The sequence below is a fragment of the Ctenopharyngodon idella genome, chromosome 3 (genome assembly GCF_019924925.1).
Source record: "Ctenopharyngodon idella isolate HZGC_01 chromosome 3, HZGC01, whole genome shotgun sequence".
Classification (NCBI taxonomy): Eukaryota; Metazoa; Chordata; class Actinopteri; order Cypriniformes; family Xenocyprididae; genus Ctenopharyngodon; species Ctenopharyngodon idella.
The window spans coordinates 42,316,050-42,331,600 of record NC_067222.1 but is presented as its reverse complement, the minus strand read 5'-3'; the positions used below and the strand labels follow the sequence as shown (position 1 = coordinate 42,331,600).

At 36.5% G+C, this 15,551-nt stretch overlaps 3 protein-coding genes across 4 annotated transcripts in view; all 3 read right to left on the bottom strand.

Moving 5' to 3' along the window:
* Nucleotides 1–6,836, bottom strand: part of baiap2l1b (BAR/IMD domain containing adaptor protein 2 like 1b) — a 71,058-nt gene extending 64,222 nt beyond the window's left edge. Inside the window, exons 1-2 of the mRNA XM_051888692.1 lie at nucleotides 6,473–6,836; nucleotides 1,738–1,813 (exon numbers count right to left, since the gene is read on the bottom strand). Of these exons, the coding sequence (XP_051744652.1) occupies nucleotides 1,738–1,813; nucleotides 6,473–6,523 (127 nt within the window). The 5' untranslated portion in view covers nucleotides 6,524–6,836. The remainder of the gene's footprint in view (nucleotides 1–1,737; nucleotides 1,814–6,472) is intronic.
* A 693-nt stretch (nucleotides 6,837–7,529) lies between these two features.
* Nucleotides 7,530–15,540, bottom strand: LOC127508296 (tripartite motif-containing protein 16-like). The gene is made up of 6 exons (XM_051886064.1): nucleotides 14,908–15,540; nucleotides 13,601–13,696; nucleotides 13,271–13,504; nucleotides 11,099–11,258; nucleotides 10,598–10,645; nucleotides 7,530–9,450 (listed from the first exon to the last, which is right to left on the bottom strand). The coding sequence occupies exons 1-6, from the start codon at nucleotides 15,472–15,474 to the stop codon at nucleotides 8,936–8,938; spliced, it is 1,620 nt and encodes a 539-aa protein (XP_051742024.1). The 5' UTR covers nucleotides 15,475–15,540; the 3' UTR covers nucleotides 7,530–8,935.
* LOC127508300 (tripartite motif-containing protein 16-like) overlaps nucleotides 7,530–15,551 on the bottom strand; it is a 102,751-nt gene continuing 94,729 nt past the window's right edge. Inside the window, exon 7 of one of the 2 annotated variants that reach the window (XR_007928769.1) lies at nucleotides 7,530–8,211. The gene's annotated coding sequence lies outside the window, so the exon portion shown is untranslated. Of the gene's footprint in view, nucleotides 8,492–15,551 lie in introns of both variants that reach the window. The other variant, XR_007928768.1, reaches the window with a different exon arrangement.

Here is a 15,551-nt window from a genome sequence, read left to right as displayed (position 1 = left end):
ATTGCGTGTGTAACAGTGGCCAGATAGTGAGAGTTTTGCTGTTAAACCACTGCACACTGACGACTGCTAGAGAATGAGGTGTTTAGCGTCATTGATAGTGCTTTCGCCTCGCATGCCAGCAGCGATTGGGCTGGAGTTCAAGATTGACTTGGGGCAGGGTGGTTAGGATTGGAGTGTGAGTTTTGGAGGCGGAGCAATGAAGAGAGGGGTGGGTTTGTTTAGGTTGATTTCAAATATCAACAGTGTTCAACAACAAATTTGAGAAATCGCATACAGCACCTTTAAGAGCTTATGCACGGATCCAATATACTAAAAGGCAACGTGTTTTCTCTCAACTATTTACACTCCAAAACTGACTGTATTTACCTGAATACTCGGTAAGATGGGCATTTTGACATATTTTGTATGTATTTGACCATTTAAGCCTAATAAGCCATGAAAAAGAAATCAATTTGTGCTTTTGGTGCGAGCGCGAAACCTGCGGGAATGAGTACAATTATACACAATACAAGCACTATTCAACCAGAGCGAATGAGAAGAGTGAGTGAGAGGAGGCGGGTGTGTGTCAATTTACCAGAGAGAAGAGAGAGCAAGAATGTGCAGCTGATATTGGTGTATCGATACTGCAGAAAAGGAGTATTGGAACCATTTCAGTTATTTCAATATCGAAATATCAATATTTTTGACAACACAAGTTTATTGTGATTAAAATTGGAATAAGCCACATTTTTTACTATGATTATGGTTACTGCGATTATGAGCTTAATCACATCAACTTAATCACATCAATGAAGTATTGAGTTTAAATGAGGTAAAGTTTAATAGCAATATTGCCTAAACAATAATCGCATTATGGGGGTACATGTAGACATAGTCAATGCCTTACCACTGGGTTTATAGCAGAAAAGGGCAAAGGGAAAAACTTGAACCTTTTTTAGTCAGTCCAGGCACAACAAGCTGTATAAAAGGTGTTGTGTTTTGTCTGTGAGTATGTTTATTATGTCTAACCCTATTCCTCAAGCAGTAATACATTTGTTCAAGATTCGATGAAACCTACCTTTTGTTCAGTAGACCTACTCAGTAGCAATCTGAAGAAAGGGTATATGTGGGAGTGAGGGATGTTACACAAAAAAGGAAATCTCCATCCTTTCCATAATTCATCTCTATGTTTTAGGTGTTATTTTGCAAGTATCAATCATTAGATCTACCCTTTGTTTAGATTTGTATTTGATTGCCATTATTAAAAACTTAATAAATTGGAATGATTTTTATTTTCCCAGGAAAAACAGGAGACGTGAATATTGGATGTGTCATTTTAGAATGATTTCTGAAGGATCATGTGACACTGATGACTGCAGTAATGATGCTGAAAATTCAGCGTTGAACACAGTAATAAATTACATTATAAAATATATTAAATTAGAAAATTACTATTATTACTGTACTTTTGATCAAATAAATGACTTGGTGAGCAGAAGAGACTTCCTACAAAAGCACTAAAAATCTTAATTATTTCAAACTTTTGGCCAGATGTGTATTTATAATGCCATAATCTGTCAGTCTGCTCTCTGGATATCAGCATTAAACACTCAGTATTTATTATCAACCACTAATAAATGGAGTATAGAGACTCACAAATAACCAAATGTTTCATAAAACAATGCAGCCCTACAATTCCCGACAATGCTTAAAATATAGAACAATGCTATATGGAAGTTATTGAAAGGTAAGGCTCACCTGAAACAGCTTTCTCGTAGCTCTTTCCCAGGTTTATGAGGTTACGTAACCCCGGATTGAATTGTTCCATAACATTCTGTGAAGAGGAATTTCAAATAGAGGAAATGGTTAAAATGTTGGCATGAGCAATCCTGATGTAATCAGTCGCAATCATGACATTATGTGGACTGAGACAGTTCTGTCCATGAAACAACCTCTTCAGTCCCATTTTAAAATGTTTCTGCTTTAATGTTCGGTGCATGCAGGGGTATATCAAAGTGCAGAATGCTTCTGCTTTTGCCCATAACAACATATTTAGGTATGTTAGTATGCTATTGTTATTGTAAAAGGTGATAAACATGTCTAGTATCTACCCAAGCCTTGACAAACTACAAACTGTTGAGTTCCAACCTGGTTCTGGTTCAATTTTAATGGATAACTTTGGTTTGTAATTAGTGGATAAACAAGTTGTGTTTTCAAATCAACTCATTTTGTGTGATGAGTGGCACATGCTCCATCCATGAGTCAGAACAAGCTGTTGGACCAATTTCCAGTTTGGTCTTAAATACAGACAATAACACTGAAACCAAAATTAAAGTTTTCATTAAACTGAAAACTGAAACCGAAAGTCTCTAATTAGTCTTGGGTAACTGAACTCAGGTATGCTGTTCAGAGTGTCATGATCTCAGGTGAAAAATTGGTCAAGTTGCTCAGCAACAATATTTTTCAGCAAAACAAATTTTACATATTTGTGTTAATCAGAGAAGCACTAATTAAACATCACCCTCTGAAACTAATTTGGGCTCTTATTTTCCCCACCGTTTTGGCCCAGTATTTTTGTAGACTTGCCTTAAAGGCACTTCGGTGTTTTGCTAACAGTATTATACACATAATATGCTAATAATGAGTTATTTCACATGACAATTTATGAATATATTCACAGATATCTTGAGTAGTGGGCAGCAGCAGATTAAAATCACTGAACAACTTCATTTACAATGCAGGTCTTGATGCCCAATTCCGATTTTTTTGACGACCATCTTACATCTTCTATAAGTGACCCATATCCGAGATCTGCATTTATACTATACACTTGGCGAAACAACCCGAGGTAGATGTACTGACCCGGAAAAGCTTAGGCTGAAAAGAAAGCAAAAACGGCGCGATTTGCAATGGACGCAAACGAAATTATAATAAAAGATGTTGCTTTCTGCACCATCTTTAAAGGTCAGCAAAACACTGGGTTGAGCCTTCATCCTCCTTACTACCATTGAAAAGAGTCACGTGATCGCAGTTGTCCACCTGAGTCGATGTCGCTTTTTTAATGACGTACGACTCACATTGACATGGGAATATCTGATCTGTCTGCTTACAAGGCAGACGCAAATGCATGTATCCGATTCATATCAGATTTATTTCCACATATGAATGAGGCCTGAAACCGATCTGAGAATATCGGAATCCACATGCTTTTTTTCCTGCTTACACGTTCGTAGGGTTGCAAAAGTTGGAAACTTTCCATGAGAATGAACGGGAATATATGGGAATTAATGGGAATAAACTGGAAATTTGCAACATTGCAGGTTAGCCTATAACAGGGAACTTAAATGTAGTTGGGAAAAAACATCTTGCAGCATAATCTTGGTTAAAAGTTATACTCACAAATAAATCAAGTCAAAAATGTAATTTTTTAAATCTGTATTAGTTTGCATGCATCTCTGCATATGACCAAACTAAATTTTTATATTTATGTTCGCATATTATGCAGTTTGTATAAATTATCCCAAGTTTCCAATTAATTCCTGTAAATTCCTGTTAGGTTTACAACTTGGAAAATTTCCAAAATTCCCCAGCTTAATTACCCACGGAAAGTTTAGGAAATTTTCTGCCATTTTACAACCCTACACGTTCGTGGGTCATATCCGACCTGTGCCACATTGGAGGAAAAAAAAAAAAAAAGAATTGGGTCACTTGAAGCATGCAATGTAAATGTGGCCTTAGAGAGCCAATCATCAGCTTTATAAAACTCTGCGCACACATCCTGTGAGAGACCTTCAAGAAGAAATTGAGTGTGAGAAATATCCATTCATGAGTCGACCCACTTGATACTTTCTGTAGATGTTCTCACAGGTTGCACATCTCAGGGTTTGAGGTGCTGTGCCTGTTCCTCCTCTGTCAGGAGCGAGAGTGTGTGGAATAAATCTTGAATTAAAATTCATATGCACCGCTCCACGTCTATATTGCAAACTACCTCGAGTCGATGAGACAGTCTGATAGTGACGTCATGGGAATGACAAAGTTAGGGAGAATGAAGTTTAGACTCAAGTTGAGAACTGCAGGAATCTACTGCTTTTCACAACAGGATCAGTTCCTGAGCAAAAGTACCATGTGTTTTAATAGGTGCCAACGCTGCATTTGATCCTGGTTTCTTTGAAGTAATAGAGGAAGCAGAGATTTGAATGAATCACTAGTGAAGATTTGGGCTTGGTTGTATTTACTGAACTTTAAGCGGCATTTATGTGCTTGCTTAATGCTTACTAATTCTCAATTCATGAAGACGGCCCACTCCTCTCCACTCCCTGACACGTACTGAACTGCCTGAGACTCCGTATGACAGGAGGCACAGCTGACGTTATACTGTAATGAAACTGAATGACACATTCATGGACAGATATGACGTGGGTGCGGGTCTCTGATAATAAACCTCCTCCCAATGAAAGTGTTCATTCAGTGGCACAGCTATACTGTAAAATCAGGGACCACAAAATACCTGTAAACTTGTCCTTCCCGAACTTTGAGAAAATATTATTATATCTGTCCCGTTACTCCTGCACTGTAAAAAAAAAAAATATATATTTTTTTTTTACCTAATTTTACTTAATTACTTTTACTTAATAAACTATGTTATAAACCCATGTTACACCAACAGAATTCCCCTGATATGTTGTCCCAACTAGTTGAACACAGCTGTCTAAACAAAAATTTTCAAATTCAACAATGTTTCTGAAATATTAAAGGGTTAGTTCACCCAAAAATGAAAATTCTGTCATCATTTTTCAGAGTAAAGTACTGTAAGTCATAGAGCAGTTGTTCTCAACCAGGGGACATTTTCAATAAATCAATACAAGCATTAAAATAAGCTAAAACTATTTTAAAAATATCAAGATATTTCTTAGTATTTGGTTATTTTTATGACAAATATATACATCTTTCTAGCTATGCCAAGCTCTAAAATATTTTATATGAAGTCAGAAAGGTTGAGATCCCCTGCCATACAGGATAGGAACGATATGAGGTTGAATAAATGACAGAATTTTCATTTTTAAATAAATAATGCATTCATTTCTTTATTTAAATGTTTGATGTTTTGTCATTATTTGTTGTGTTGTGATGTTAAGTGCTCATCTTTTCTACATTTGTTCACTGTTCTTGAGGATTGTGTGTCACATGCTGTGGTCTGTCTACAACCTTTAAAACTATTTCTCAGATATCTTTGCATTGTAGGATGATTACCTACTCCTTCAGAGGTAAAGATAGCACAGGTCACGTCACATATTAAAGTAAACATGAAATCAAAATGGAATATTGCAGTATTTATTATAAATGATTTGTCCGTGCACATTACTATTTTTTTTTATTCATGCGTCTCATAATCTTTAATCAAAATAACTTTCGCTCCTCTTGCAGGACGATGAGGTTACCGGCACGGGGGCGGGACAACCTGTTACTCACATGAGATCCACCAATAGAAAAACCACAATCATCCAATCGATTCCCCATGGACAAAATCAAGTCCTTCCCTACAATTTCATGCCTATAAAACTATATAATTACCAAAATGAAATATGGACATAGGAAAATTATTATGACAATAGTTGAGAGAATTAAATTTTTTTGAATGTATCACATTGCCTTGACTTTTTAACTTTTGTCAACACTTTCTTTTTTACAGTGTGGGATATACTGTATGTCTCTATGAGTAAAGTTACTCAATATCAGTATACATCATGGAAAATGTCAAGAACGAGCCTGGGTCATATTCTGCCCCAAAATCATTATTATTATTCTTCCTTTTATATTGTAAAGAAAATGAAAGGGTACATTTTAGGATTAGGACGTAACTGCAGAATACCAGAAAACACAAAATAATGCATCATATATGAAATGTGATATTACATGTGGTTGCGAGATATCCTCTCTTTGATTCAGACAAATTAATTTATATCTGGTTGTGCTAATATTAAGCCTGTTTTTGGCTAGCTGTAAAGGGAAATAAAGCATTTGATTCACACAAGGGTGGAGTGATAATAAAATACATTCCCAATAGGTAAAAACAGTATCAGTATACTTGTGTGACTAAATCCCTGGATGATTTAATCTAGGATTCATTTCTGACTCATTTGGGTGTGTCAATAAATCATTTGACAACCATATGTGCTGTGGTAAAAACCCACCTGTGGCTCAATGACAACCCGAAATTTGAATAACCTGAAGAGAATCGTGTTTGTCTTCTTCAGCTTTACCAGCTTAAACATCAAACGACCCAGTTTGACTAAAAGTTTCCTGACCAGGTTAAAAGTTTCTTAACCAGCAAAATGACCATCTCAATCAAGAAATGTCCTAACTGTTAACCTGTTATCGACGTGTTTGATATGTCTTCATATATGTGGATGTTTCACGCTTAACCCAGCCTCTGTGATCTCAACAGGTGAATAACATTGGTGTTTTGTCGTGAGGCAAGTGTCTTTTCTCTCACCTTGTAAGTGCTCTCGGTCAGTTTATTCACCTCCTCCGGTTCGCGCGACATTCTTCTACCCCTCTCGCGACGAGCGCGCGCACTCAAATGTCGACAATTCGCTTCGCCAAAAACTCTCCGCTCAGTCGATTACTCCAAAATAACTCGGACAGGACAGCACGCTTATCGCCTCCCGCAAGTCCTCATAGCAAGACGGACGTCTACAAGAGCTGTGCTATAGATTTCCGAAAGAAAGTGACTGCAGTGTTACTCAGTAACGGACAGGTGGAGTTGAGCTGAGAGTCTAGGCTTTGCTTTCAAACTTATGAGCGCGTGAATGAATGTGTGTCTGCGACGTCAGGGGCGGGACACAGATAAGGTGAGGTCTGACGCACGGTCCTCTCTGACAGGTGGACTCGGACAGAAAAAGTTAAATGCTGCCATCTGCTGATTATTGTCGTTATTGTACAGGACCCCGTTCTTATGAAAAACAACGAAAAATGCACTGAAAAACAATAGTGTAGTCAGTATTTGCACTCAGTTTTGTTCAAGTGAATTTAACACATGGAATTAAATTCACTTAACTAAGTTAAGTTAAATTAACAATTAGTGAACAAGCAGCAAAAACCCAGTGTGTAAACAGCAGGCCTAAGCAAGGAAACAAAACAAGGCCGCCGACCCCCGAGTGTTAAGTAACTGAATATATATATATATATATATATATATAATATATATCTCACAGAAGTGAGGTTTTACGGGTGTGGAACGACATGAGGGTGAATAATTAATGACAGAATTTTCATTTTTGGGTGAACTAACCCTTTAAATCATTTAAAATATGTAGAAAGAACAACTTATGATTCGTTGATTCTTGAAAAATAGCTCAATTAAAAGCTAATGCTGACTGAAAATGCTTCAGAAATAACAAAAGCTATTTGAGAGGTAATTTAAATGATAGACTGATAAACAAAAACCTTATATTTTCAGTTGTGACCATCTGAGTTTTATTGTTTGAATCAAAACATTTATTATGAAACCAGTTGAACTCTCAGTAAAACTGAAACTTGTGAAGACAATCGATATTACAATGAATTCATTTATTTTATATAAACAGTTGTTCTCGATTGCTGACACACTATAACTGATTCAGCTGGCACAATTTCACAAAACATTCATTCAGTTCTCAAACAAAGACACATTTCACGAGTTCACACTTACATATAATCAGATACAGTACATATTTAAAAAATAATTATTTTATGAGTTATTTGTTAAATGATAACTAGAAAAAGAACAGAGCTACACTTAATAAAAAAGGGTGAGCTCATTTCACTCAAGGCAGCAAACAGCCAATCATGAATCACCTTCAACGCCTCCTAGCCATGCCCTAGCAACCACTGTTGAGCACCCTAGCAACCCAAACCCAAAGAGGGGTATCTTTAAATCTGAATGTCAGAGGCACTGGGGTTGATTTATATCAATTATACTTTCAAGAAGCCTTTGTTGTACCATCACTGGCAGCTGCCAAGCAACTCCCTAGCAACCAAACAGAGTACCTTAGCAACCACCCCAAGTACCTTAGCAACCACCTAACAACACCCTAGCAACACCTTAGCAACCACCCAGGTTACCATAGTAACCACCTAACAACACCCTAGCAACACTTTAGCAACCACAAAGGAAGCCATAGCAACCGACTAGCAACACCATAGCAATCACCCAGAACACCCTAGCAACCGCCTAGCAACCACACAGAAAACCTTAGCAACCACATAGCAACACCCTAGCAACTGCCTAGCAACTCCCTAGCAACCACTTAGAACACCCTAGCAACCGAGTGCCGAGTTTTGCTGGAAAATATCTATTTTATATCAACGAGTTTATCAAACATTGTGAGTCATTAATTTCTTCTCAAGAGTTCATGTTTTCATCACTTGTGACCCAATATCTGAAATCTCAGAAAGAGCTTCTCCATCTCTCATCTTCTGCAGCTCAATTTTACTCACACTTTGAACTGATTTTTTTTACACTGTTTTCTCACTATTAATGTCACTTTCATATCTTCACTCTTTCATTGTTCATGACTGTTTCTGTTATTTCATTATTCAAAAATCACACTATCCTCAATCTGTTCATTTTGTAATGAACCCTGTGTTTGATCATTTAACTGAAAGGTGCTTTTGATAGTAATAATAAAAATGAGTTATGTATTTATGTGTCACAACAATGAAAACTGAATGAATGTGATTTCCATCAACACAAGTACAACTTGAAAAAAAGACAAATGCACATCGTCACTCACCATAACTAACACACACACACACAGACACACACACACACACACACACACACACACACACACTCTGTCGTCAAGATGAACAATGTAAAGAGAAATAAGAGACTCTGTATCATCTCACTGTTACTGATTGATCATGCAGCTCAAAGTATTATGGGTAAAATCTCTCTACAGTTTATTCTGAAACATCAACACAGTTTCACTGATCCAGTATAAACATTAAACCCAGGATAGAGCGGCTGAGTGAATGTGGTCTGGACTGTGTGGATGAGGCTCATTGTGTCAGAGACGCTGTAGAAGGACAGAGTTCCTGCACTGTGATCCACATACACTCCTATTCTAGAGCTAATGGATGCTGCAGGGAGAGCAGTATCTATCTGATTGTGTGTGAATGAGTAACTGGAGGAAGAGCAGTACAAACTCCAGGACTGATCATTATATCCAAACGCACACTCAATACCCCATCCCTTCCTGCTGATGCTCTTATATGACACTGAAATACACACACTCCCACTCCACTCAATCTCCCAGTAACAGCGTCCACACACACTCTCTTCACACAAGACCTGACGATAATAATCAAATCTGTCTGGATGATCAGGATACGGCTGGACTGTGTCAGTGACAGTAATCACTCTGTTCCTCTCAGACAGACGGAGGTGTTTATTCGCTGTGTTCAGATCCAGAGTGAGCTGATGGGAATCTGATGGAGAGAAACACATCAGAATCAGGAATTATGAATCTGATCTTTTAATGTATCTGAACTCTTCATGGCTCAATGTTGTGTATCATCAGTGTCTCAGTACAGCTGACCAGATATCCTGAATCATCATTTACATGATCAATTATTAAACTCTTCTATCATGATTTCTTTCACCTTCTACAGGAACAACATGATGTTTAGGTTCAGTTTTATTACCTATGTTTCCATCCAAAGTTGCATATTGAACTTATGCGCAAATTTTGAATATCGCGTAAAACATTTGCGAATAAAGCACTGTTTCTCCTCGACTCACTGAATGGAAAAAATCGTCACTTCCTGATTAACTGGCGCTAAATATCACTAAGAAAAATGGAAGTTGCTGCAGTAGAATCCACTGTATATAATAATTTACGAGTATAATAAATTATTTGCGGCTCAGAGCGCGCAGATGAAACACAATAAACACTGTCATGTTATCTTGCATTCAGATGCAGGTGTTTGTGAACGCAATCGTGTGAGGCGAATTAAACTGAACCACTTTAACGACAGACTTTGCTCAGGCATTACAGAATGACCGAAACAACATTTCAGATGCTGTGCAACAAGATCGGTCTGCTGGTTGGTCCAGTTATGCCATCCCATCGCAAAGTCACATGTCTTTTTTGATGTGGATTAAGGAATTTATTCAGTAAAAGTGTTTCCATCGTTGTTTATGCGCATAAAATTTTTTATCCAACTCATTTGAGCGCACAGGTTTTCTATGCGCATTTTTAGAATTTATGCGCATCTTGGCGTTTCCATCCAGCGGTTTTTATGCAATATGTTTGCCTGTTCCTTGTCACTGTTAATTGATCTAGTTTCCTAGCATGTGCCAGTTTGTTTCTATGGTTACTGATTTGTGTCACCTGCATTTAATTTAGCTCCCTTTGTTTGCACCGTGTACATATAGGCCTTAGTTTGGTAAGTTCTTAGTCTTGTGTTGTTTGTGCTGCCACATGTTTTCCTGTGACCTTCATTGTCGTTGATTATCTTTTTTGTTTAAAATTAAAACAGCTGCAATTAGATCCTTTTCTCATTTTTGCCTGACCAAACTTTGACACATGAACACAATCAGTGAGTTTTCCTGCTTGTTTTCTTAGTGACTTACACTGTAGGAAGTCGTTCCTGGTCTTGGGATTCATGTTGGTGAAAGTGACTGTGGAAATAAACAGACATGAACAGTGTGAGGAGAAATTACATGATAAAATACATTCATTTCTAATATATTTCTAACATGATGTTGTACAATATGATATTAGATGATGGAGGATCATTTCTGAGAGCAGATGAATCTCCAGGAGCCTCGTTTATTAAACGTATCAGATTTGATCCTAAATTTCATGGATTGCATCCTACGTCATATAAACGTCTTGCTCATGATGATGAGTGCCGTACTTCTGAACCATCAAGGGATATTTGTGGCCTTTCTGAAGGTGGATTTGAAGCTCTTGTTCATTGCACTTGAATTTAAGATGAACCGTGAAAAATGTCATTTAAGACCTTAAAGATTTTTTTTTTTTTTTTTTTTTTGTGCAAATGGACGTTTTATAAATCATTGGAACATTTCAGAAACTACACACGTCTGTATAATCGAGGCGCAGGACTTTACCTCTGTCAGAGATCTTCTTGATCTCCTCTTTGCAGAAATCCTCCAGTTTGTCTCTCAGCTGATGGACAGATTCTCTCACGCCATCAAAAGAGGAGAGAGAACTGAAGGGATCATCGGGTTCGTCTGTAGATTCAGGAGGTGCTGAGAGAGACTGGAAACTCTACAGAAAACACAAATCAAAACATCAGCCAATAACCTGCTCTATATCAGATCTGTGCGGCTCTTGTTGATCTTCAGTAACTCAATCCAGCACTTTCACACAATCAGATACTTTCTTCTCATATTCATTATTTAATGCTACAAACTCTAGTATTTCACACTTACAATCCTGGTGAAAAAGAAGTGCACTTTAGCATGCTTTTAAATTATTACAGAAAAAGTATATTTTTTAAATTATATTAAAGAGCAGATTAATGCTTTTTAACACTTAATTATTATTATATAAAAAAAATATAAAGTAATTATATATTAATGAATGTATAATAGTTTAAATTTATATTAAATGCAGTTAGGTAATATTTAGAGGGCTGACACACTTAAGTAGGATTTAAGTATCTTTAAATGTAATTTCATAATTCTGTTTTCTTTGAAATATGATTAAAGTTACTGCTGAATGAACTGACAAGCATTTATGATAAACTAAAATATACTTTAATGTCATTTCTACTGAAACTTGTTTGTGATGTGTTTTATTAAATATATTTGAAATATTAGTAAAATAATCAAGTACGTTACATGTGCTTTAGTATGTTAATCAACACGTCAAAATAAGTGCACTTTAAAACATGACAAAAGATTAATAAATCATAATGATTTAAAATGTACAAATTACATTAATTACAAAATACAGCTTTTTGTTTGAAATGTTGCCTTTTTAAATGAAACTTTTGCCCACATTCAAGTGTTGATAAAAAGGATGCATGAAGGTAGAATAAAATGTTTTTAAAATTAAAGTACAGTTAAAGGTATATTTCAAGTATAAAAAATTGTATAGGCCTTCTTAAATTGGAACATAGTAGTATACTTAAAAGTGCAAAAATAATGTATAAATGGTAAACTAAGTATGATGTTATGTTCACTTAAAGGAAACTTACAAGTATACTTGCAGTATAAAACTAATAAACTAGTAGTTTACTGAGAGCATACTTTCATAAACTAAAAAATGTGCTACTAGTATTAAAATAGTAAACTATACTTGTATACTTATAAGTTCACTTGTAGTACAGATGCAGTACAAATGAGAAATGTAGTTGTGAACTAGTTATGTACTTAAAGTTTACTATTGTTACATTTATAGTATACTTGAATGTATACTTTTTATATACTAAATTTGGGCCAATTTAGTCCCAAGCAGTATAGAAATAGTACCCTTACAAGTTTACTACTAGTACATTGACATTAGTATACTCACTACTTAAAGTATACTTAAAATATACTTGAACATTAGTTAGGTATATTTCATAAAATGAACTTGAAGTATACTTCTTTTTTGTAAGGGGAGTCACATTGTAGGGCTGAGAAGATTTGAGGGAAGGCAGTTTAAAGGCTACGAGTAGATTGACGATTGTTTGTAACTTTTGACAGAAACTTCACGAGGACCCTTACGGCACGATATCAAGGTCAGGTTTTGTTTGGTTTTAATAAGCATTGCTAATATACAGCCTCACTTCCTGTCTGGAGTCTTCATGGACAAATTCATCAATGTGTTACAGGCAAACAGATATGGAAATAAAAATCAATCTTATCAGGTTTGAAGATCACCTGACCCAATTTTGGTGACAATTTCTGAAAATACTGTAGTACAAATAAAAGATTTCATTAAAAAGATGCTGAAAAATCTAGTTGGATGGAAATTGATACCATCAAGTTCACTGATTTCATCATGACAGAAGAAATCAGAAGGAAAAATGAGTTGTTTGCCACCTAATAATTTATTAAAGAAAAAAAAGCTCAGAAAAATGTTTCATATGAGATTTTCCAGGGCTTTGTAAGTGTTGTCTTTAAACAGAAGATGATCAGATGAGAGTCTGACTGATGATTATATGATAACACACACTGGACTGAATCTGACTGAATTCCTGACAACATCTCAGTCAACGGCTCATTCTGCTCTCATGAAATGTTTCTCTTGCTCAAGTCCACTATGATCCTGTTCTTCTAGATCTCTGTTACCTGCAGGAAATGGATGTGATCATGTGTGTGTGAAAGCTGCTCCAGCTCAGCGTCTCTCCTCCTCAGATCATTGATCTCCTGCTCCAGTCGCTCCAGTCGTCCTTCAGCTAGACTCACTGCAGACTTTTCCTGATCTCTGATCAGCTGTGTGACCTCAGAGCGGCTTCTCTCAATGGAGCGGATGAGCTCAGTGAAGATCCTCTCACTGTCCTCCACTGCTGTCTGTGCAGAGCGCTGTTAGGACACACATCACAATCACACAGTGGCTTCAGCGGGACTGACAGAGTCCAAACTGAGACGTCTCAAACTTCTCTTCTTCTCCAGACTCACCTTATGAGACTCCACAGCCTCTCTCAGCTGCTGAAGATCTTTCTGTCTCTGCTGGATTCTCTGACGGATCTTTATCTGCGTCTCCTTCAGCTGTTTCTGGAGGACAAACCAATAAATGACACATAAAACTACTGTACTATCACAAAAGAAAATTAAAGTTACATGAATCCTGAACTGGTGGAGGGTTAAAGATCAAGCATGGTTCCTCAAATGGCCAGTGTCAGCATTATTACATGAGCGCCTAGTTTTATGTCAATATTTCACCCTAAAGTTTTAATTCTGTCATCTATTTACTCTCCCTCATGTCGTTCTAAATCTGTATGACTTTCTGTCTATTGTGAGACACAACAGAAGATATTTTGAAGAATGTATCGGCTGTTTACAGAGGCCAAATAAAATATGGTGATGCATCAATAACACCAAACCTCATTGGTTCTTGCATGTCACAGTCACATGACTAAACAACATGATGTCATGACACAAGCACCAGTGAAGTTTGATGTTTTTGATGTCATCATATTTGGACTCCATGTACTTGAGTTGATCACTGATTTGATTTGTCAAAATTTGTCTCTCCTTTAATAAAAAAGTATACTTTTAAAAGTAGCATTCTTTTTAAAAGTGTATGGAAATAATATACCTTAAAGTGTACTGTCAAATGTAGTAACAAGCATTTATGATAAACTAAATTATACCGTAATAATGAAGTTGCACTTTAGTACATTAAAAATATATTAACATTAAATATACTGAATAACACACTAGAGTTAAAATTATAATTAAGGACTTGCTTCAGTCTGTTAGTCAACACATCAAAATATGTGCACTTCTTTAAAGCATGACAAAAGAGTTAAAATGAAATATTAGATTTCATTAAAATGTAGGCCTACTTTAAAGTTAAAGTTTTAATTTGACATTTTTACAAAGTGTACTTTATAAAATGAAACAGTCAAGAAAGTGTACTCTCTTAAAGTGCACTTATGTGGCTTTTCATTTCATTATATTATCTCCAAGTACAGTTTTTTTTTTTTTTTTTTTAAATAGGCCTAAACTTTAATTTGAACTACACTACAAGTGCACATGTCACTTGTTTAGATTACTTTTACGCTTTTGTGTCTTTTGAAGTTGAAACTTTTGTACCCCATTGACTTTCAATGTATAGACTAAAATAAACGAGACATTCTTCAAAATATCATCTTTTACATTTTACAGAAGAAAGTAAGTCAAACCGGTTTTGAACGGCATGATGGTGAGTAAATAAACACAGAACTTTCATTTCTGCGTGAACAATCCCTCTCAGTTCATACCTGTTTCTCTGTCCTCTGTGCTGCAGTTGATACAGTGTTGTGGTCTTTATGTTCAGACTCCTTACACCACACACAGATGCATTGTTGATCAGTGATACAGAACATTTCTAGCTCTTTATCATGTTTACGGCAGATCATGTCCTGCAGTCGTCCAGTGGCATCGATCACTTTGTGTGGTTTACGAGAGTGAAATTCCTCATGACGGTCAAAATGAGTTTGACAGTAAGACTCCTGACACACCAGACAGGACTTGACGGCTTTGTATTTTCTTCCAGTACAGACGTCACACTGCACGTCTCCAGCTCCAGCGTAACAGTCAGCAGGAAGTTTAGTCTTCTTCAGTTTCTCCACTAGTTCAGCCAGAATGGTGTTTTTACCTAAAGCAGGTCTTGGACTGAAGGTCTGTCTGCACTGAGGGCAGCTGTAGACTCTCTTCTCATCCTCCTGATCCCAGCAGCCTGTAATACAGCTCTTACAGTAACTGTGTCCACAGGGAATGGTCACTGGATCCTTCAGGAGATCCAGACACACTGGACACGTGAACTCATCCTGAGAAAATTCTGCCATTTTACTGCATAAAAACAGAGACACAAACACACAACAGCTCAACAATACTTTCAGTTTCTGTTTCTCTGAACTGAGCA

Coding starts and splice junctions, on each gene's coding strand:
- LOC127508296 (XM_051886064.1), bottom strand. CDS start 15,474: ATGGCAGAATTTTCTCAGGATGAGTTCACGTGTCCAGTGTGTCTGGAT. Junction 13,697..14,907: donor CACAGAGGACAGAGAAACAG/GTATGAACTGAG, acceptor TTTGTCCTCCAG/AAACAGCTGAAGGAGACGCA. Junction 11,259..13,270: donor ATCACATCCATTTCCTGCAG/GTAACAGAGATC, acceptor TGTTTTCTGTAG/AGTTTCCAGTCTCTCTCAGC.